We start from the raw sequence: 25070 nt of genomic DNA, 5'->3' as shown, positions 1-25070 counted from the left end.
CTATTTTTATTTTTTCCGGCATTTTTTGTAATACACTTTGGAAGCAATATTTAGTTTTAATGTCAAAAAAGTATCTAAGTTATAAAGAAAAATTTTTGTTATTATTATTTTAGCAAAAATTTATATTATAATTTAAATACTGTAAGAAGTCTAATTTATTGATTGTAGAGGTATAGCAACGAATGAATACACATACAGATTAAACTTTCATTACTTTTTTATATTAACAATTTTTATGTTTTAAATTCATACAAATTTTTTAAAGGGTTCCTGATTTCAGGACATATACATTTATAGCTTATGTATTTATTGGTAATTATCTTGTTATTTAACATGATATATATTTTTAAAAACTATCAGCTTTTTAAACGACTAGTCGTATAACATTTTTAAAATACAGTTTTTAAATTTACATGATAACAGTTTCACTGTATATTATATACTTTTATACCTGTTTACTTCTCTATTTCCATGCAAAATAAATTTTACGCGGTTGTTAGTCATTTTACAAGTTTTTATATTACAAACATAAAAAAAACGTTTCATTTAGACAACAAATTTTTCTGTTTTACGACGGAAATTATGCAAAATACTGGAGATATGGTTCTAGAACCGGCTTTATTCAATTTTTCAGGTCAAAAACCATAAGAAACTATCAGTTTACTCCTTAATTTGGGTTTCTATAATTTCAGTACGGTTTTATTTGACTTTTGCCCAGGGATCAGAGCGAAATCTTTAGCTAGCCGTAACTCACTAACGGAGCGTTTCCAGACCCATGTTTATTATGAACCTTGTTCATTATTCTCGCTAGTACAATGTGTTCAAAAAGCGTCGGTAACATTACGTGAATTCCTCTGCATAGAAGGCCTCAAAACCGTAAAGTTGAGGAGTAAAGTTTAAACATTTTTTATTTGATAAATTTAGTTAGTTTTGATTTTTTTTTAAAGTTGGGAGTTCTTAATAGTTTTCACCGCTCTTATTAGTATTTCATCGAGAAAAAAAATCAAATTTATTTTTTCTCTCCTGCCGCCTTTTTTTTCTGTTTAGCTTTCGGGAATCACCGTCAGGTATTACTTCAGAGGATGAATGAGGATGATATGTTTGAGTCTAAGTGAAGTGTAGTCTTGTACAGTCTAAGGTCGACCGTTCCTGAGATGTGTGGTCCCAACCACAAAACCCAACCACAAAAGAACACTGGTATCCACGATCTAGTATTCAAATCTAGATCGTAGATACCGGTGTTCTTTGGTGGTTGGGTTTCAGTTAACCGTGTTATTAGCGGTAAACCGTGGATCAGAGAAACTGGTGATGTCGGTAATAAAAAAAACTGTAGAAGAGGTAAATGAACGTTGAAGAAATAAAAGATTAATTGAATTCTAGTTAAACAGAATTGAAAATATAACATTTGTCATTAGCGCATATAATGGATCTAGTCGAAATACACATTAAATTTATTTATCAGTTTTCTTATTTACCGTTTTCTTAATAAAGAAAAGTATTTTTCAGTTGAATGAATAATTGCCTATTTCACATTTATTTTGTTACTAGGTCCTACTGCATTTGCAACATCATAATTTTGTTATCCTGAAATGGTTCATAAATGCGGTAATGCATTTTTTTTGTTTGTCCCGTTTCTTATAAAAGACGATTATAATGTTTCAGTCGCCCATATCATGTCACATTTAATGTGCTACTTTTTTAATTCGAGTTGTTTGGACCATGCATATAATAACAGTGCGAACATAACGCTACCTCAAATCATCCGGTAGCTAAATATTAATTTCAGTCTGTTAAGTATATTAGAATACAGAACATTAACTTAATAAAAAAAACAAAAAAAAAAAACATTGAGTTTGAAGTGAACACACTATTTTTCTTTATTGCAGAAGTAACTTAGAAAATATGTGCTATAAGTTGTTAAATAGGAGGTGACTAGACGCAACTGAAATTATCGAACGGAAATACGTCCTTGAGTTCATAATTCAAAGGAATCGGGAATCGCTTGTCTTTTGATGTATCACAAAAGTGGTGTACATGTTCGTTACTTATCGCCTTGTACTATGCGTATAAATTTCTCATTCGCTACAGAAAGAAGTTATTTAAATGAATTAACTTATTAAAGATGTACTAGGATAAAGAAATGAACTCTGTGAAATGTAAGAGGAAACTATTTGTTTGCGTTATGCTGGTTCTTTTGTATGTCTGACTTAAAAACAGCAGTGACTCGTACCCGGTGTACATACTTAAATTGCTTGTCGTGTGAACATCAGGATATCACACATTCCTTTCGGTTTTTCGGTGGTAGGGCGGTAGTGATGTACACAATTTGGTATAAAATGATTTTTTTAAAAACCAATATACACTTTTTGTACACATACTTGTTTTAATCTTTTAAATTTGGTAGGATTTAATCTTAAAGCAAATTTAGTATTTAAAATAGTAAACGAAATTTATTTCAAGGTCATCGATACATATACCGTAATATCGAAATAAAAGTTCATATTTTCGAACTAGCTAAGGATTTACTATGTTCATTATTTAAACGATAATTCATATAAATATTTTAGGTTTTTGGGTCTAGGAAGGATAGAGATCGTCTGTGAAGTTATTCTTATAAAACACTTCGTACAAAAAGTTATTTTCATTCAGATGTACAGATAATCGTTTAAATTTATGCATGTTCCTTCGAAAATATAATACAGCACCGGTTCGTTCAATACAATACGCGTCGTTAGTTGTAGCTGATACCAAAGGCGATTATTATATTCCGGTAAAGAAAACCGGAGTAGTGCTACCTCTAGCTATAAATTTTTAAACCTATGCATACTAAAAGCTACTCCTGAACGATTATAAATAGGTAAAACTAATAAGATTTTATTACTTTTTTCTCAGAAACTTCGAAAACTATGATCTCTGTTTAGATAATAAGATTAGAAAGGAACCAGAATTATTTAGATTTATTCGACTAAAAATATAAAAACTTAAGGCGCGTCCATACTGTAATCTTAATCTTCTTCCTATTGCTTGTCGTAATTCATGATATGAAAACGGGGTCGTTATTTGTAACACGAGTAGATACGCTTTTATTATTTATTTATTCGTTCTTCCATATATTATTATAAAGTTTCATTTTTATAAAAACAAAACCTTTATATATTCATACTGTATTTTTTTTTTCATATAAATCGATTAATTTAGTCGTTATTCATCGGTTAACATCGTAGTTAGTTTACTTGCAAATACTCGTTTAATGGGTAATATTTCATTTAAGTCGATTTGTGAATTTTAATTACTTCGGTAATTAAAATTCCGAGAATAACAACAACAATAACAATTACATGACGAGGAGAAAATTACAGCCGATAGAGAGCATGGTTCCTCTGATACATCATTACATAATTAAGTAGATTTTATAACAAAGCTACCTATTGTTATGGGTACCATGATTCGACTTCCGGAAAATTTCGACATATCTTCGCGTTTCACATTCCCAGACCCCAAAACCACCGTCACTTCAAAAGTTTATATATACGAGACTCGGCTGATAAATTTTGTTCACTAGTGGGCTACGCGGAAACAAAAGGTACTATCGAGTTGGGCGTGGCAGCACATGATATCTAAAATCCCTCTCTACAAACCTGTGATAATGCGTTGAAATCCATTTACCGGTTTGTTTTCAGTAGCAATTAAAATTGAGTCAAGTAAGGCCAATATGTCAACACGGTTAAAACAGCGCGCAGTGATCGAATTTTTAGCAGCAGCAAATGTGAATCCTACGAATATTTTTCATCGTTTAAAAGCGGTTTACGGTAGTGAAACTGTTGACAAGAGCACTGTGAATAGGTGGGCGTTGCAATTTCGCAAATATGAAGCTGGTAAAGCGACAATTGAGGACGCACCTTGCAGCGGATGACCTGTTTCTGTGACTGACGAGAAACATCGAAAAGAAGTGGACGACTTGCTTCAAAGTGACCGGCGAATCACCCACCAACGCATTGCTATTCTGTTAGGCATATCTAAAGAATGAGTAGGCCATATTATCGAGCGATTGGGTTACCGTAAAATTTGTGAACTATGGGTACCGTGCAAACTCTCTGATGGCTCTCCGCAAGGTGAAGTTTGAGCCTATTCCGCATCCGCCATACTCGCCAGATTTGGTTCCGTGCGACTTCCACTTCTTCCCTCATCTCAAGAGGGGTCTCAAAGGTAATCATTGCACCACCGTCGATGAGGTGAAGGAAGCTTGTGGATCCGAGAAAGACCTCCAGAATTTTTCAGTGACGGAATGCAAAAACTTGTCACACGTTGGGAAAAGTGTATCCGTGTAAACGGGGATTATACTGAAAACTAAATACTGCATTTTGTAGCTAAGGTATTGTACTTTTATTAATTTTTTATTTCATTCCAATATCTCTTTTCATTTCCATGCTACGCATGTATGTGCAAAATTTATCAGCCGAGCCTTGTACATTTACATATATGTATATATATTTCAATTTCTTGTGGACACTATAACTGCTGTAATTTTGCGTTAATCACTTTCAAATTGATACATGAAATATAACAACCCAAAATCTCGATCGAGTTTATTAATGGGTATTGAAGAGGTTTTGAAGACAAAAAACCATACCTCCCTTAATAGGCACGGCATTGAATCGGTATAAAGTGGTCATCAGTCCTTTAACATTACCTAAAACTTCTGTTTGAAACAATTTTTGATATAACCAACCCTTACGGAAAAATGTTACTGGAAGTGTAATAAGATGGGGGCTTGTCCTATGCTAAACATGTGAAATTTTTTCACGTGCAACCGTTGTCGTATTCAGCAAATTTGAAGTTTTTCTTAACTTTAAGGTGGAAATATTTTTTATCTCCTACTTAGCACCTGTGAAATCTACCTCCGTCTTCCGGAGTGCCGAAAGGTATTTTTTTTTTTAACGAGTGAAATTCAAGCTCATTAGATTTTTTTTAATTTTATTTTTATTGTATGCTATATTTTAAATACTAATATATTTGAAAAGCTTAGAAAAAAGCATCAGTTTTACGTACGAGAATGTTGTCAGATTTATTGTCCAAATATTTAGTTACGCATTCAAGAACATAGCAACCGATTTGATTAGAGAGGATTATTTTTTAATCGAGTAATTTAGTTTTGTTTACTCTTCGTGCTTCTTCTGTACATACATCCATGCACGCACACGCGAAGTATTATACCCAATGGCAGCAGCAAGATATTTCGTAAATTCGGTGAATTATTTATTTAGTCAATGATAATTCATTTAAAAACATCTTACGGAAATTGTTGTGGTACGTAAAAAGTTATCTTTTTTTAGACATATTATAAAATTAATGATTTTTAATAAAATTAAGCTTATTAATATATAAAAATATAAGCTACTGTGAGTATAAAGATACCATTTCTTAGGTAAATATACGAAACCGATGGTGGTAATTTAATATGGTTCGATAGTGGTAATTTGAACCGTTTATGAAACCTGTTTAACTAACTCGTAATACAAAATTTGGGATTCCTTTGGGGAAGGCTAGTAAATAGCCCTTCATGAAATGCATCTTTTACCCTTTTTATTGTTTTATCTTTCCATTCAAAATACAAGTTATGTTGAAAATTAACCCAATTTTTGTAATTTTTTTCTAAAGATTTCTAAAAAAAAATTCTCAATAATAGTGTTGCCAAGTAATGCATTTTTGTTTTATAAATATTGCCTTATTAATTTTTCCGTAAAGAAAGCCAAGGCCATGAAGAACACTGTACAGTGCTCTCATTTAAAATTTAAAATATCTACAACTGAATTTATTAATTATCAAATTTTTTATCGGCTGCAGGTAAGATTTGATCATTAAATTCATACGAACTTAATATCAGCTTATCGTATTTAACTTTAAGAGAATTTTTCTAGTTTCCGTTTTTTTATAACTTTTTTCGATAATTTTATAACAGTTTTTCAGATATCTTCTTTCTAATCGTATATACATTACTTTCAGAAATGTCGTTACATTTAGTTTTTAACTTGAGGAGTAACCTCACATTTTTTCGGGATTTTATTTTTTAAAACCGTCAAAAGTTTTACCACTATTAATCCTACTTTTTTTCCATCTCTTAATTAAAAGTTATTTCTACTCGGCAACATTTTCACACCTACTGTGTATACGTAGTCAGTATATTGACATCAATCGGTAATTTCATTACTATATAAAATTTACTATTTAAAAAAGCGTTACTCAGACTTAAAAAAATAAGAGATTCTGGGGGTATAATACGGTAACCCAAAAATTTAAAGATTATTGCTGAAATATAGTTGCTGAATGCTGCCTATTCTATTGGTGCGCTTGCAATAATTATTACTGAATAAAATTACAAACAAAACCGAATTGACTACTTTGGTCATTAACCCTTTACTGAAACATAAAAAAAAAAGATAGAAAAAACCTTTCACTTTAATTTAAATAACGAATAACTATCAAAACATTCTTGTTATTAAAATACATTACAAACTTAAAAAATATTGATTTAAAACATATACCATTGTTTATCGACTAGATTTTCCCTTTGGCTATCCCGTCCTATTTCTTTTCTTCATCCTCCTAACGGCCTCCACCTCTGATGATAGGATATCTGAGACCTCGGAGATGGTATCTTCATCCATCTCCGATACTAAGGCGGTTCGGCGGCCGGCTATACCGAACTAGATGGAACGGTTAGCATTGTTCTTTCAGTTTCCATTCCCTAAAGATATTCTTTGGGTGGCTGAAGTATTCGCCCTCTCCGTCGGAGTCCTTTGTGCTTTTGGAGGCTTCATAGTTTCAAGCTGAACAGTCTCTGTATTAAGGGCTTTCTCTAATTTCTTGGACCAGCATCGCATCAAGCTCAGACTTCTTCTGGGCCTTTGCCATATCTTCCTTCACCTTATGACTGGTCGAAAGACTGGTTTTTTGACGGTTTCAGATGTCTCCTTAAAATCCTTATGTACAACGTCCATTGGTGGCTGCATCTTGACGGGTTTTACTGATTCTTTTTGGAGAGAAGATTTCATCCTAGAATCTACGATTTTTTCAACCATAGCAGCAAGGCTTGGTACAAGAGTAAAAAACAAATGCTCCACGTTAACTTTTGGCGAAAAAGGGCAGCGGCCGCTTCTGCATTAGTTGTCCATTTGGTTTTTCGACTTTTTTTCAGTAACTAATAAACGAAATTCAATGGTTAAGAGCTTAAATTGTAGGTACTGAAAATGCCCACAACATTTATTCAGAATGTTTTCGCCTAGGAAGTTTACCTTGGCCTACAAAATTGAAAAACCGATTTTGACCATCTTTGAACGGCCGCCATTTTGTCCAGCCGCATATAAAGAAGTTATACTTACCCTGATCTACAACTCCATGTACTTACCTAAACTCTATTAATTTTTAAGCAAAAAAATTCCCTACTGACCTGACTAGTAGACATTTACTAACCGCGTACTTAGGCAGGTTCCAACCTGAACTGAAGCGGTTTAGTCACTGTCTCAGTGTCATCTGGTTTTTAGCTGTGTTAATAAAAAAAGTAGTGATGGCGCCGTGGTCGAAAACTGAACACCGGGCGATTTATGCTACATTTTTGCACGTGGGTTGTATTGATCTGTGATTAAAGGAAATTACTTCTGTGTTTGGAGAGAACGTCCTCATCGTACAACATTATTTAGGTGGTACTGAGAGTTTGAAAGAGAAACTTTTGGCCTTGAGAATGTTCCAAGATTAGTGTTGACCGTCTTCGTCTGTGACTAAGAAACATTACTGCAATACGAAAAATGTTAAGACAGACTGACATGTGTCCTACTGCCAAATAGAGGTATCATTGGGAATTAATAAGCCAGCAGTTTTTTACGTGTTCAAACCGATCTCCAGTTGTGTAATATTTTATCAAAAATGCTTGCGAAATGTAGTCAATAAACAGTAATTTCAGTCTCTCTAGAACGTAAAAGAAAATAATAATATTCATTTAGATTTGAATACTAAACAATGTTACTTTTTAAATAGACTTGGTAGATTGAGTTTTCCGACTCGATCTAATCTCAACCGGCTGTGTAATCTCAAAGTACCTTTAAAATACAATAATAATGTAATTAATACTAACTGTAAGTAGACATCATTTTCATTCTTTTAAATTTCTCTATCAAACGTATTTTATAATACGGCATTAGAAAAGGAGACACTCAAATGAATAATAAGGAATGAATTTAAGGACAAAACGCAATGAAATTACTCATGTTGGTTTAATTTACGACCCTGCTTTATTTTGTTTAAATCTTTTATAAAGAATCCGTTACTGTTTCTAAAACAAATAAAAGCCTTAATTATAGTGTACATGGTTGAAATACGAAATACGATTAAATTGTTAAAATTACCGCACGACGTTTTAAAGGTAAAAAGTTGTGAAAAATATACTTCAGATCTGAGGTCGGTTTGTATCACCGATTTTCTATTATTAAGATTTCTTTCTTTTTAATGTACAAAAAGGAATAAAAATAAAACACGCAAATAAAAGAACTGATGGAACAAAACACGATGAAATGTTAAATGTAGGTCTAATTTCCGACTGTGGCAATGGTCTAGTTGACCTCTTTTTCTTTCTAATTTCTTACTCTTTATAAAAAAAAAATTAAATTGACTGTTATTATTCTAATAAACTGTACAACACAAATAAAATAATATACTGTTTAACAAAATTAAAAAAAATAAATTAATTTAATTTTTTTTAAATTAAAAATTAAAAAATTCTTTTTTTTAGAAAATTAAAAAAATCTCATTAATTATATTACACGCCTCTAAAAATTAACCGCTAGGAAATTACCTATAATTTTGATAATTTCCACCGCTCTTATTAATTTTATTACTATTATTATTAAAAAATTACTATTATTTAAAAAAAAAGTGAATTAGAAAAGGTACCTGGATAAATAAAACAAAACATTTAAAGGAGAAAAATCTTATCGAATTTTAATAAAGATCCAACATCCGACTGCGGCAATTGTTTATCGGCAGGATTTTTAAAATGGAATTTCTTAAAATTAAACGTTCTTGAAAATACAGAATATTATTTTGTCATACAAAATACAAAAAAATAAATTGTACTAAGCGGTTATTGAAATAAAATAAAGAGAAAACGATTAAGAAGTGTTTAAAAAAAAACAGTGGTTAACAATTCTAAAACATCATTTTAGAATAATTAAACAGCGAAATTCAAATGTTAAATAGTCGTCATCGGATGCAGAGGAATTATTAAAAATAAGTAAATAAATAAATATAGAATAAAATTAAAAGTAAAAACCTTACACTTATGAAACACTACTTTATACATAAGTGATAAGTAGCAAAAACTGAGTGGTCAAAACTGCAGGTATAAAAGAATAGTATTTATATCGCACGTAATTTTGTGTTAATACCTATGATAAAGTTAATTGATAAATTTCACATGATAAATCGTTATCAGAATATAATATAATAATAATAAAAAATAATACAGTGGAGCAATCCGTTTTTTCATTTCTAACAATTCTCACAAAATTCTAAATAGGTTTTAAAATGCATAGATAAGCTTTTTTTTTCAGAACAGAATACTTTACTTATTAAAGTGCTAATTTATTTATTTTCAAAGATTTTGTATTTCCGCTATGATTATCACACTTTATTTGAGTGTTATTTTCTGACTTTCCTAGCTTGTCACTCTAACATTCAGAAATAAGAAAATTCTAACATGTTTTCTTATCCATTATAGTTGACGCGTTTCGGAGTACCTATTTTAGCAATAGTACTAAAAGTAGTTTTGAGAATGGAGTCACTCTGAAACGCGTCAACTTCGAATGTAAGTGACAGTGCTAGGAAAGGCAGAAAATAACATTCAAATCAATGCTAATTCATTTTTTTATATTAAGGATATTTAAAAATGATTTAATTATATCTAAAAATGTAATTAAGAAAAAGGAGTAACTTAAAAATAAGTAAAATTTATTTAAATCGATAAATGTACAAACTTACAGATAAGTAAATTGTTTTATTATAAGTTTAGGTTTCACAAATATGCAATGTCCGGAAACGAAAAAATCACTATAAAAGCGTGTTAACAGAGGGAGTTTAACTATATGTTTTTAATTTTTCCATTCTTTCTTCTATCATTAAGAACCAGTTGTAAAATGTTATACAGTATTTTCATAAATTATCTTCCTTACCCTCCTTAAAATTAGGGTTAAAACACACTCATACACACACACAAAACATTAATTTTTGTAATTATATCATTTATATAATTTTTAATTGAATGTTGTACTGTAGTACCAGAATTTGATTTGTTTCCTTAAGATCGTTGTACGGTATCTAAATGTAAGCCATAAACAAACTTATTATTAAAATATCATATATCTGTAAAAATAATTTTTTTTTAATTTTACAATTACAGTGCAGATTTCAAAGGAATTCCTTTTGAACATTTCGTTGTAAAATTGTTTATTTTTTTCGTTTTAACAGGTACAAAACTGATTTTAATAAAACTTATAACAGGAGGGTCATATAACCGACCGGGTTGGTCTAGTGGTGAACGAGTCTTTCCAAATCAGCTGATTTGGATGTCGAGAGTTGCAGCGTTCAAGTCCCAGTAAAGGCAGTTATATTTATACGGATTTGAATACTAGATAGTGGATACCGGTGTTGGATTTGGTGGTTGGGTTTCAATTAACCACACATCTCAGGAATGGTCGGAGGCTAAACAAGGAAAGAAAGAAAGAGGAGGGTAATATGTATAACCAACCTTATTCTTGTACAAATACAGAGTTTTTTCTTACCGTAAAGTTTACTCTAGTCTCTCGGTTCCTATTTTAAGGAAAATATTTTGACAGATTATTGCTGAGAATTCATTAAAAAGATAAATATAATTAATTAAGTTAAAACACACAGTTTCTTTTAAAATCTTGTCTGATACTTTAAATAAAATTCAGAGCACAGGGATCACTGCTATCATGAAAAAAATATACATTCTCTTATTCAAGGCCCATAATGGCTAAAAAATTGGGAAACCGAAAATTGTATTCAATTTAAATTAACACACAATCTATTTTATTAAATTAAACAAGCTAATTTTAAGTCGTATCACTTTTGAGACTGTAATTAACTTAATATAGTGTGCGCGACGATCTTGTGAAAAGTGATTTCAATCCGTTCGGTTAATTCGAGAATTGATTTGCCCTTGCTACCACAACTGCATTGCCAGGTGTGATACCTGTAGTCGTCGATCATCTCCTTGGAGAAAGGATGCATTACAAAATATGTAGTCGTAGCGTATTTACTGACAGGTTGGTCGCGTCTTTAGAGTTCTTTTTAATCCCGATTTAATCTGTCCTACATAAATACTTGTTACCTTCCCGCTCAGTTTCAAAAATTTAGTTTCGGCTTGAACAGTGATACTATGTTTATTGCCGTTACTTCAAGAATAATATTGAAGTTACTTGAGTCGTGCGTAAGTAACGATCTGGCAATTTTGGGTCCGGTTTAGCGATACCTGTGGCTAGTTGTGACTACAGCCTGTAAGGGAGTAAAGTTTTCACATAACAGAAAGTCTATAAAAATGAAAAGAAATGATGCAAGGACTCCTTTATTATAGAAAGTTTTGCCGCTAAAAAATAATGACCGGTCGGTTCCGCTTAAGATTTGCAGAAATCCTTTCATTACATAAATTTAACAGAAACTGGTCCAAAATATGAGCGTAAGCGATTGCAACAAGTGATGTGCCGGATATCCAAGATTCATTTAAGAAAGAATTTATAACTTTCTGTTTTTAGCTTTCAGTTTTCCTATCTGTTTTCATATATTTTATTTTCAGCCAATTTTCCTCCACACGTATGTTTTGATCCGTTTCTGTAAAATAAAAATAATACCGGCTCTTCTTTCGTAGGTGTCAGTTAACTTCAAAGCAAAACGTAGAAATATTTTGACAATAAACAAAATTTTACTATTTATATATCTTCTATTATTTTATCTTTGCTGTAGATTAAATTTTTAAACTTTTACGTCATTTTATTATTGCTATTTGTGTATAACTAATTTTATAGTCAGGTGATCGATCTGTTATTCACTATCATTAGCGGGTGCGGTATAACGAGGCCGAGCTCAATTACAGGGTGTCCCATATAAAACGCAACCCAACCTTATATTGGTAGGTATTGAAATAATAAAAAGGCATGTGTAAATGAAAATTTAATTTTTATTATTACCATCCATTACCTTACATTTAGAGTAAATGTTGGAAGTGGCCGCCATCTTCTTGAATACAAGCTTCAATTCTTTTTACAGCGTTTCTTGCAACTTTTTTCAAAGTTTGTGGCTGGATATTTAATACAGTTTGTTCAATATTGACTTTCAATTGTTCAAGTGTTCGTGGTTTGTTGCTGTAGGCTTTTTCTTTGAGGTAACCTCATAGAAAAAAATCCGCCGCAGTCAAATCTGGAGATCTTGGTGGCCACAAGCCTCGACCGATAACACGATTACCAAAGAATTCCTCAACGAAATCAGAAGTTGATCCTGCGTAGTGCGATGTCGCACCGTCATGTTGAGGCCAGCAGTGTCTGTCTTCCTCTTCCAAGAGTGCGATGAACCGAAATAAAATATCCTGATATCGTTCTGCATTAATGGTGTACTCGAAAAAAATAGGACCTATTATTTTCTTCCGCGATATCGCGCACCACACGCCCAACTTCTGCGGGTGTAATTGTTTTTCGTGATAAACGTGGGGATTTTCAGCGCTCCAAATTCTACATGATTTGGCTGTTTACGTAGCCGTCCAAATGAAACCGTGCTTCATCTGTGAAAAATAACGAATCCATAACATTAATTCCCTCACACAGAAATCGACGGAACCGTTGACAATATTGTAGCCGTTTTTCTTTTTCGGGCTCAGGAAGTCGATGAACCGTTTGAATGCGATAAGGTCGTAATTGTAATCGTTTGGTCACCCGATGAACAGTCGATTTAGACAAATTAATTTCAGCAGACAAACGTCTGATCGATTTATTTGGCGAGGCGAGTAATCGGTCTTTGATTTCAGCGACTGTATCTGTATTTAACACTGACGCAGATCTTTTGTGTTCCTTGTTATTAACAGAACCGGTCTCTCTAAATGTTGCGATTAACCTTAATACTGATGTTTTGTTAGGAGCTGGTTTATCTGGGTACTTATGGCGAAACAAATCTTGCACTGCAACCACTGATTTCGTACTGAAGTACGACTCAACGATGAAAACACGTTCATCTAGCGAAAACACCATCTTGTCTCTAGCAATACACTGAACGTTATGATTGCATTGTTGTTACTATCGGTAGTGTTCTACTGCGTCGCCGCGATGTTCAGATGTTGGACGAATGCATTTCAGTAACGATTAGGGTAGTAAGCTTGACTTTTGAAATTTCATGGATGAGTAATTGATGGGTTGGGTTTTATATGGGACACCCTATAGTTTAATCCGATATTTACTTTTATTGTTAACTTGTTTTGAATTTAAGGTGAAAAACGTTCAGGTAAACTTTCAGATTATTATACGCTCCGTTCATATAAAAATAAATGTTTGCAGTAAGTGGAATTATAAGTGAATTTTTTTTTATCTTGTTATTAAATAGTTAAGTTTATGAAGTAACTACTTTATATTTTTTTTTTTTTGTTTTTCAGCCATTTAAATCTAGGTTAATTACTGTTACAATGCATGAAAGTTTTAAGTATCGGGAATTTCGAAATCATGTTTTTTCTCCTCGCCCAAGAAATGCATTAGCAGCTATTTTTTTTTTTCATAAGAGACTTTTTGCGCTAGCACTTAACCGATTTTTATAAAATAAATAGAGTAAATTATAACGTTAAGTGCTACAGTATAACTTTAATTACAAAATACGGATCGGCTAGTGGCTTTTTTTGTATTTAGATGAAATGATTGTTATGACAGAATAATATAAGTTATGATTGTTATAACATACACCGATACTTTATTTTCTTACTGAAGATAGCGTCTGAGAATCTGCTAGAAATAATCTTCTCAAACGAAAAAAAAGTAATATTTTTCCAAAAGTTTATTGCATAGCACTTTAACAATTATCATATTCATACGTTTAATACTGTAAATTTATGAAATTTTCAATTTACTTGTTCCAAGTTTAAGGCCTGTTATCCATTGTAATGAGAAATTTGAAATATAAAATGAATTTTATTAACGAGAAACGTACCAGAAAATTGGACCATCTGTATTACAGTTCGCGTGCTTATTGTATTATTGTGTAATCATAACGACGACTGGGTGTTCATATCATTTGTTCCGCGTGTTTTACATTATAAATGTTCTATATCTTTGTTGGTGGGTTAAACTTTAACAACTCGGTTCTTAATAAGTTACATTGCCGTAGCAGATCTCAATTCTAATTACCCGATGAACTCATCTGTTAAATTAAACAATTTAATTTTATTACTGTAATTCACTTTAAAAAAAATGAAGTAAATATTTATGAAATTACCATATCGGTGTCGTTTTAACATAACTTGATTTTATATCAGTATGATAAGCGCAAAGAAAAAATATTTGAAAATACATTTTATTAACTGGATAATAAGTTGTTCATTTTTTAATCTTAATTTTATTATTAATCATGGCCGGTTGGAATTGATATAAATTAATTATATAATAATTTCCACTTACAAACTATTTTTATTATTATGTTCGAGCGCTTTAGGATATTAATCCATCATCAGGAACATTTATGTGTTATGGATTATAATTATCTCCTTCACAGATTTATATATATGATGAATTTTGAATTTTTTAAAAACAAAAATTTTAATTACAACAATTGATCGTCAAGAGGTAAAAATAATGTCGACGTTGTCCGTCATGTCAGTATGAAATAAGCATAACAATTGAGAGCTTCATACTGACATGACGGACAATGTCGAAATTGTTTTTACATTTTGACGATCAATTGTTGTATTTATAATTTTTGTTTTTAAAAGCTTCATCTAATTTATTAATTTGTGAAGGAAATAATTATAATCCATAACACATAAATTTTTGTAATGATGGATTAATATCCGAAAGCGCTCGGACATAATAATAAAAATAGTTGGTAGGTGGAAATTATTATATAATTAATTTTTTATCATTCTTCTCTTTCAATCTAAAAATGGTTGATTAAAAAAATAAAAAGTGTCAAAAAACATTTCCTACACCGAATTTCTTTTAATTATATTTAATGTTTTCTTATTAATCTTATGAAAAGAAGTATACATTTATTTAAATGTATACTCCTTTATGTGTAATATAATGTATAAATATGCGTAATATAAATATGAATATCTATGCTTGTCTAAATAGTTATTGCTTGCACTATTACTTGCAAAATGGTTGATCACTGAACAACCGTTAGTCCAAAAACGCCAAAATTTGATGAGGTAAATGGTAAAAAATTAATTATTTGGACATATTTTAACAATTCTTATTGCTCCGTTCTACACGGGCATAAAGTTAACTCTGGATAAAAAGCAGCCATAAAGAAATATACTAACTTAGTTTAATTTTTTCCAGTTTTTAAGGCAAATTTCAGTAAAAAAATAAATGAACAAAAATCTTATCGGATAATACATCTTACATTTTTTACAGTTACTAAAAAATAAAAAACAAATTTTAGATTAAAGGCAAAAGAATAACGCGACTAGTACTCTATTAATACTTCAACATGCGCGCGTATGCGTGTTGTGTGTGTTTTTTATATTTGTACTGATTCATTATTAATAAAATTAAAACGCTCTTTAAAATTGTAATCAATCTTTTTTCAGCACTGAAAATACGTTTATAAAATATTATTAAGAATCATATATATATATATATATATATCATAAATCCATTTAAACCGATCAGCATTTTCCTTTTACAAAAACTCTCTTTTAAAGTGCCTGGTAAAATAATTTTAACAAAAGTTACAAAAAAAAGAAGAAAATATATATCTATAAATATATATTTTAAATACGATCTCATTCCGGTCATAATAAAAAGACTAGCAAAGTATTGCGTGGCTTTTCCGGCTACCGGCCAAAAATAAAATAAAAATTATTAATAAAAAATTAAAAAACAAAATATACATTTTTTAGTGGTGGGGAATAAATTTTATGAAAAAATTGTCTAAACATATTCGTACAGTATATGTATAGGTTAAGCTTAAGACATTTTCTTAAGTAAAATTTTCTCTAAATATAACTAATACCCCTTTCAATAAAGGAAAAATAAGAAAAAGATAATTTTCAAAAAAAGTTTCGGAATTTCGATGTGGATCTATAATTTAAAAAAAAAACTGTAGTAATTTTTTAATTACGCTATTATTTATGAAAAATAAACTTTCAAAAAATTTAAAAAGTATTTAAATCGGTGGGAGATAGAACAAAAAAAGATATATTTCAATTTTAAGAGATTTTTTCTAGTTGATATTTTGAAAAGAAAATATTTATATGATTATTTATGTGTATATTTATTTTCATATGTATTTATATATGCTTTATAGGTAAAAAATTTGTTTAATAAAGTTTTCTCTAAAATACCTCTGAAGAAAATCGAAATTGTTTTTTTCGTGATATCTCCCAACCACCTTAATGAATTAAAAAGATAACAATAATATGATCAATGCCCCATATACGGAAATATTTGAGCCAAATTTTAAGAAAATCGGTTCGTTCAATTCTGAGGTATAAAGCCAAAAGCAGTGCGACACACATACGTGTTTTTTTGTCTATATGAACTAGTTGGACCCTAAAACGTAAAGATTTGCAAAACAACCCGATACCCCATTTTTGATATGATACCATACTTTGCCCTTTAATATAGCTTATTCTAGCTGTATCCGTCGAAAAAGTAAAAAGAAATTATGTTTGTCTTTAATAAGTACTATTTGAAAAATTACCCACAATCGACAAACTTAGTAAAAACTGCGGTTAAATTTTTAAACTTAAAAATTAAATTAAGGAACTCTGAGTTAAATAAATGCTTATGTAGGTGATACGGTAACAATACTATAACAATAATTAAAGTGGTATTTTTCTTTAATACTAAATTATAAGAATACAAATGATGCATTAATATAAAATTCTACTTATAAAATTTAAGTCATCCTTTATAATTATTGTTTATTAAAATACCCTTGAACATTTGACATACAGCACTCTGCCCGTTTCATGATATTTACTTATTTTGATTTTTAAGAAGTCATTTCGATGTATGGCTATAGGATTTATAATTGTAACAGGATCTAATTCTATAGGATTTAAAATTTTAATAGGTTCAATCTGTATGTGGCTGTTTGAAATTCTAAAAGAATATTAACAATTTTTTTTTAAATACGGATGGGCTTCGTAAAATCTTCCATTAAATAATGAGTAAAGTGACGTCACAAGGCGTGTGTCTTCCCCTACGGGGTTGGGATGGTCCGCCAATTTTTACTTTTTACGGGTAGGTAGTTCAATTCCTTTGTTTAGTTAGCTATTTTCAGTCTTGCTTAAACTCGGTGAGATGCTTTGTTTTGAGTCCATTAAAAAATAGTAGTACACCGATGGGAATGTCACTTGTGGCATCCTGGCCGAGGCGGACTGGAATAAATCAAAAACCTAAATTTCGAAGATGACCTCCGGTAAAGCCTATAAGGGCTCCGAACGGTGGTGGTGGCGGAGGCTGTCTTCCCATACGGGGTCAGGTCCGCAACAGTTATTTCTTTCTAAATTAGCGATGAAACCGCTGTTTAAGAGAAGGGAAAAAATAACTGTTCACCGAACAGTTCGAAATACTTAATCCCATTTTTATCTTTAAAATATCCCTTTATCCGTTACGTAACAATGGTTATTTTTGTTTTTAAAATAAATATTACTGATTCCCCAATAATAAAACCGTTGGTTCAAAAACGCACAAAGTGGGCGAAGACTGTTAGAAAATATTATTTATGTAAAGGCAGTTAATTGAGAATAATTAAAACAAACATTTGCACATTTCTCACGGGCGTAATGTTGAGCTAGGTTGTAGTTTGTAATAAAGAAAGAGGATTCCTTTCATTCGTAACAGAGAAGTGATTAGGGAGTAAATTAAGATCACGCTGGATTTTTTTTTTATGAAGCAAGTTATATATTAAGTTTCGGACTCATCGGGTAAGGCATAAAGAATCCGTAGAGTACAGGTGAATTTGAACTGAATTATTTTTTCTTTAAACGATTTGGTGCCAGAATTTTATTTTCAATCTGCGATTGTAAATTTAACTAACCATATTTTTTATCTATATCAAAATGGTGTGGATAGCCTGAATTCGCTCCAAAATTTCTCACTCGTAAAGTAAATTTCACCTTCCAAATTTCTAGTTGCACGTTACATGTTGCGATTAAGAAACAACCCTGAAGTTCGCTAGAGCTAAGAAAAAAAAATTTACAGTTTAATGAACTTACTGTTTATTACATAAATGTTTCTTAAAAACCTAGCACTTTTTTAGGAATTTTTGTTTGTTTTATTTAATAATAGTATTTTTCAATAAATTTACCTGAGATAATTATGCTTGTAAAGACTAAGCCTATGCGTAAGAATGAAACGCTTTTAGTTAATAGAAATTTAAAGTTTAAAAAGAAATAAAAATTGAAATAAATTCTAAGTTTTCTTCACAAAGAAACACTGCAACTTTACAGGAAACCCATAAAAAAATTTGTTCTTTGCGATAATTTTTCACATATAAATTTAAAATAAGTAAAACAGTAAAAATAAAAACAAGATAAAAATAATATAACAGAATAATTTCTAAAAAATTCAGAGAAGTGTAGTTAAATTAATTATTATCAATGTGTTTAAATTTAGATAGATTTGCATTAAATAGAAAAATTAACGTTTTTTGTCGTGAAAAGGTTGAAAACGTTCATAAGTTCAAGGACAACAAAACAAAACGTTACGCAGTCTATTATTCGATCAGACCAGTCGACCCGATATCTTTCTCTTAAATCACTGGTATTTGTTTTATTAAATCTAAAAAAATATCATTTTTAAGATTTTGATACTATATTATGTTTTCGAAAAAAATAAACGAATCAAAATATTACGTAAAATCAATCGATCTAATTAAGTTAATTGCGTCAGCACGATTTATATTTTAATTAAAACTTTGTCAGACATTAATTTACTAAAGGGTATTTAATTTATCAATAAAATAAAGAAAATCTAGCAAAGATAATAATAATAATATTTTCAAACTGTAATAGAGTGGTTTTACTGTTATAATTTCCTCAGGCAACTTTAAGTAGTTGCAAGTTACTGCTTAATTCAATATAAGGAAAGTTGTGATTTTAAAGTTACAACCTTAACTTAAGGGGTTTTAACTCCGACAGTAAGGATGAAGATCGGGAAGGGCTGCTTTAGTAATGACAACTCAGTTAAAATGTTTGAAACCAATTTAGACTGACATTTCCACGTTACTAATATGTGCTTATATAATTTAACTAAAAAATATGCATTAAATTAGCGTAGCGTGTTTTATTAAACGACAAAAACTCATTAAATTATACAAGTTATCCGCACAGTTCATCATTGTTATAACGAATAATGTTTTGAACGAACCTCTAGGAATGAGTTAAAATAAGTAATGAACAATATTATTTGATTTCTCAGGTAGAAACATTCATTTTGAATGCAAAAAATGTGAAAAAAGAAGAAAATTAAAAATTAGGATAAACCCTGTATAAAAATGTATAAAATTGGAAACCCCTTCATCGACTTGCTCATCATTAATTATCCGATTTTCCGAGTATCAAGGGTACTGATATTTGGGACTGTTCACGCCAAGCTGTTTGATTCGTGGTGGCTTTTAGGAAAGGTAAGAAAAAACTATTTTTAATAACAATCTCTGAGGGTTTTAATTAAAAAGGGGTTGAAAAGACTGGAAGAGTTGGAATCTTGAAACTTGACAGGGATGTTCCTCTCAAGTTGTCGCCTACCGCTAAGAAGGAATTTTCCCCCTAGCGGAGTAAAAAGGGGAGCATACAGACTTTTATAATCCAGCGTATCTCGTTCCAGTTAGGTGGACTGAAAATTTCCAAGAATACTTGTCCGATGGACTGTAATATTTATTTTAATTTAGAGCCAGTTAATCGCGATTAAACTTTTATTTTCTGGAACTGTTGTGGATAGACGCTTGAAAGTTTAGCTCAGATGATAACTTCAAGATTCTATGAAAACACTTGTAAGTTATCTTTTAAAACTACTTTTAAATCGAGTGAAGTTTGATAAATTTCATAGTTACATGTTTCGTGATCCAATTGAGATAGAAATTAGTATTCAGCTATAAAGTATTTCCGATATCTAATAAACAATATGGTCTTCCCTTTTATTAACCCCTAAAACGGTGTAACGGTGTTTTTACTTATTTCCGTAGATATAACTAACACGCTAAGTAGAAATTAAAAATTATGATAGGATACAGATATTAAAAATTCATTACAGATCGGGGAAATTAATTAAACCGATTTTCGGGATTTTCTTTTAAATTCTTTCTTAATAGGTGTTCGTATTTTCAGTTTGTATTCTGAAAGTATTGAAAATATTTATCAGACAAATTACGTAAAGGATAACATCTTATCAGATAATTATTTATACATTCTTTTCTTAGAATTGGAGTTTTGTTTTATTTGTTTGATTTGCATAGTGATTCACTGGCACACAATGTTATAACACTGATTACTCTTGACGATGAAGGCCAAAGATATAAAAAAAGTACTTAAAAATTCAGTATTGGCCTGTTGAATTATGGATACTAAGCTAGTATTCCAATAAAAATATAATAATTGATTGATTATAAAAAAAAATTAGGCGATATACAAGTGGAAAATAAATTAATTTTTTTTTTTTTTTTTTTAAATCATCTGGTGTAACGCGGTATCGAATCGACAGTATAGTTTATAGGTTGTTTCGACCCGATGTATTGAAGTCACGTACTTTACCAAGCGGGTACAGCTAGCATTGAGCAACGCTATATTAAAATGTATTAAAGAGAAAGAGAAAGCCAAATTTTTTTGCAGTATGTACGTGGAACGGAAGGCAAGGATATCGGGGGATACAAATTCTCCTATTCATCGCAGAGCCTAGATATCAGACCCTTGCTGCTGGGTGTCTCTTTTTATCGGGTGAGTATTTATTTATTTATGTATTTTTTCTTGTTTGAGAACGGAATCAGGGTTTGCATTCCGATCCTTTGTAGATGTGTTTGAATAAATTAATAACTAGGTTATCCTTGGGAGACTAGCAAGGTATTTGAGTCTCCCGGCGCAATTCCCCTTCAGTCCGGCTACTCAAGGCCTTTCGGTCTAGCAGGAATGCGTTTGACGGGACCCTAGTTATTGGAGGGTGCAATGCACTCCCCTTGCGGAGGGAGTCGCATGTGCTGTCGGTGGGCCAATAATTTTAAGTTGAAGGAAGGACGGTAATCTAGGTTTTGCAGATTCTTCTTCTTTCTCTTCATTTTCTTCCTCTTCGTCTTCGTCTTCTTACAGCAGCTTAATCGGGGCTGAGCCGAGTTCGTTGTAATGGAATGGTCTTCTTGCTTCTTCTTATTTTTTCCTGACTCTTCGTGCTTTTTAATCGTAACCTTAGTATGACCTGCAAGCGCTGAGAAAGACATCACAATGCAGCGTGCAGGCCTCTTGGTTCTGTCCGTCGGATGGCTATTGGATTTCTTCCCTCATCACCGCCTCTGTCTTCTGGCGGTCTTCATTACCTTCTCCTCATAGAATAGAGGATTGTGGGAAGGACTTACAATTAATATTAAATAAAATCTTTCGTGTACTCGAGGATGCAGCGATCATCTAGCGTTTGCCGTATACAGAAAACAGTCACCATCATTTTCTTCTAGACACACGTATATCTAGAAAGGGTTTGGGGGGCGGGACGTATGTACGTGTATATTTTACTTGAAAGCAGTTAATCTGGAAAAATACAGTTCATCTTGAGGCTCGAATAAGATATAGCCGTTCAAAAACTTTTAATGACTATGATGAATACATCTTTTAGGAATCAACGTGTAAACGGTCAAATTAATGGACGAGCAGACATACCGATTTTTATTGTAGTCTTAAGTTCTTCTAGTGTAGTTTTAAGTATACAAAATTTATCGATTACTTTCTACATCGCCAGCCGGACAAAAAGATAGGAAATATCTCGCTGTTTCCTTTTACTAGCTACAATGATACCTATATTTTAAAAGGTAGAAAAGTAATACTAATTTTTGAAGTTGTTATATTGGCCAGATTATATTAGTAGTCGCAAATAAAAAATACTAGTATATTTGCTTTTCTATCATAAGAATCTGGAATAATTAACAATTGTATTATTATTATTTATTTCATTTTTGCTATTTTATTAATTTGACTTTTTCTTTATTTTTATCGTTGTTTATTAAAATTAATTAAAACATTAGACATGTGGTAGTTGATGTTTCTCATCTGAATGTTTACGTATATTTTACGCTGAATAGGATTGTTTATTTTTAAGTTGTTCATTTTTATTAACGCAGAGTAGTTTGTCGTCGGTGAATTTTAAAATAATATATCTTTGAAAGTTTCATTCCCGTGACATTTCAGGAAAACTGATGGGATGGGCGGATAATTTATTCATTATGTTTGTGTTTTCCTTTTTAGTCTAGAGTTGACAGATTTATTTTTAGATCACTTAGTTGAAATTTCACGTTACCACTTCACTTTAAGTCATGAAAGTTTAGAAAATCTAATCCATCCAAATGTCAATACATTACCGTTGACGGGTTTTTTTCTTCTTTTTTTTTAGTGTACCGATGCATTTTTATTATAAAAATAAATCGTAAAATATCTAGTCGGTAAATGTACTTATTATTCATGTATATCTTTACGAATTTCTATTCTAAAATTTAACCAAGTACATGAATGATTGATAAAAATCAAATTGTAAACTTACCGATCTCAGCACCGCATACTCTTGGAATTGTTTCCAGTATAGGAGAACATGAAGGATCTTCAAAACATAGTTGCCGAGCTAGAAGACAGTTGAAAGTTTCCACTCCACTTTTCACTTGACCTGAAAAGATAGACAAAAAGGACAGCACATAGTACATATTTTTTTGTTCCTGTAATTTTCTATATTATATATATATATATATATATATATATATATATATATATATATGATGTAACTAGTACCTATTTTTGAGTTAAATTTTTTTAATAGGAAATTACTCCCTAAAAAATAGTTATTATTATAAATCAGGTATACATTTGTACTGATGAGATATAAAAGTATTCATAAGTTTTTAGCTTTCATGTAGAATCAAAAAATATATTCATATATATTTACTGTGCAAATAGTAAAAAACATAGTTATGACTTAAAATAAACTCTTATAACGTTAACATTTTCCCTGTTTCAGTCATTCTATTGCAACCAGAATGTAATTAGTATATGTCAGCCGAAAAGGGAATTCTACACTCACCAGTGATTTATAAAGCTGTTTTTATTAATTGATATGCTGTTTATTTCATTCACTATTTTATATATATGTGTGTGTGTGGGGGGGGGGGAGGACGCACGCGTGTGTGTGTAAAAAGCAAATGAAACAGCAAAAAGAGTATTCCGAACAATTTTTGATTGATTCTTTTGATATTATACACAGTTCTAGGTTGCAGGTTGAGTTCGAATACTCTCGGGAACTATATCCAACTACTTCGATTGTTTGTGTTATTACAACGTATAGGTATCGATTTTAGAGTCGAAAAACGTAGTGTATAACTACTAGTTGTCTGCACGTATCGGGGTATAATACTAGATGAATTGAAAACATTGAAAATTATTTTTTTATGGTTTATATCGATTCGTGCTGACAGTCGGTGATTTCAATCGAAGTAATACTAATTATTATTCGTGTTATCTATCGTAAGCCTGTGAAGATAGTATATTCAGAAAATAATGGAGTCGTTATTAGAAATATCTCTCGGACGTTCAAATACTTCATTAGTTACCGATTAAATTTATGGTTTTATAAATGTTTAGGTGGCAAAACGAGTTCAATTATTCTAGGTGATCTGAACTATTATGCAAACTGTAGCCGAAAGTCTAGTTTTGGGCCATTAAAACAGTATGTGTCGTAAATCAGAACCGCATAACAAATTTTTATGTGACCGTGTCGAGAGGGTTAAAAAGTGATTGTAGTGGTCGGGCTCGTTCTGTTGATCTTTAGTAAATATGTTTTTCAATGACGAAAGGATATGATTATTATAAAGATCATATCAGGATGGTAAATGTGCTTTTGTAATATGCTTATGTAATAAAAATGAACTGCTTCAGTATTTATTTTGAATAATCAAGATGGACCGTGGAAAAACATTGTGATCAGAATAATATAAATAAGTAGAAAATTAGTAGTAAAAAAACTTTTAGTCCTACAGAACTGTAGTCCTACCAGAAGCATTGTATGGGGTAGAATGCCTGCAGATTTTTTCAAAACAAGAAATAAAAGTAGAGAAAAGAATCTTAAGAAAAATTTATGAATAAAAATATCAAGGTGGGATTTACAAATTGAAAAGTGAAAAAGGAATTTACAAATATACAGAAAAAATAGGGTACTTAATCCGGAAAAGAAGATTAAAGTTTTACGGACGTTTATGCAGAATGAACGACCAAAGATTAACAAAACAAATATTTAATTTCAACGTAAACAGAGCCACAAAGACCAACCGGTTTAAAGAAATAGAAAAATCTGAAAACATTAAACATTTCTAAGGATCTGTATAAAGACAGAGATAAATTTAAAAAAGTGACTTGAGAATCTAAGTTTCCAGAGAGAAAGAAACAGAAGATTATAAACAAAAATAGATCGACGGGATAAAGACGACAACAACAGAGCAGAAAAATGAAAACCTTTTGGAAAAAGAAGTCAAAACTATGCAAACTTGATCCGTAGTGGTCGGAACGAAAAGAAAAAAATAACAGTTTTTAATTAATTGATTGAGAAATATTTACGTATTCTTTGAGT

The 25070-nt window shown here is 30.9% G+C and overlaps 1 protein-coding gene across 1 annotated transcript in view; it reads right to left on the bottom strand.

The window, feature by feature from the left end:
• The window catches only part of LOC142322676 (uncharacterized), a 239772-nt gene that overhangs the window by 112691 nt on the left and 102011 nt on the right, over window positions 1-25070 (bottom strand). Inside the window, exon 2 of the mRNA XM_075361754.1 lies at window positions 23001-23120. Within this exon, the coding sequence (XP_075217869.1) occupies window positions 23001-23120 (120 nt within the window). The remainder of the gene's footprint in view (window positions 1-23000; window positions 23121-25070) is intronic.

Source organism: Lycorma delicatula, chromosome 4 (assembly GCF_047948215.1).
Source record: "Lycorma delicatula isolate Av1 chromosome 4, ASM4794821v1, whole genome shotgun sequence".
NCBI lineage: Eukaryota > Metazoa > Arthropoda > Insecta > Hemiptera > Fulgoridae > Lycorma > Lycorma delicatula.
Note: the sequence above shows the minus strand (reverse complement) of the source record. Positions and strands in the feature narration are given on the sequence as shown.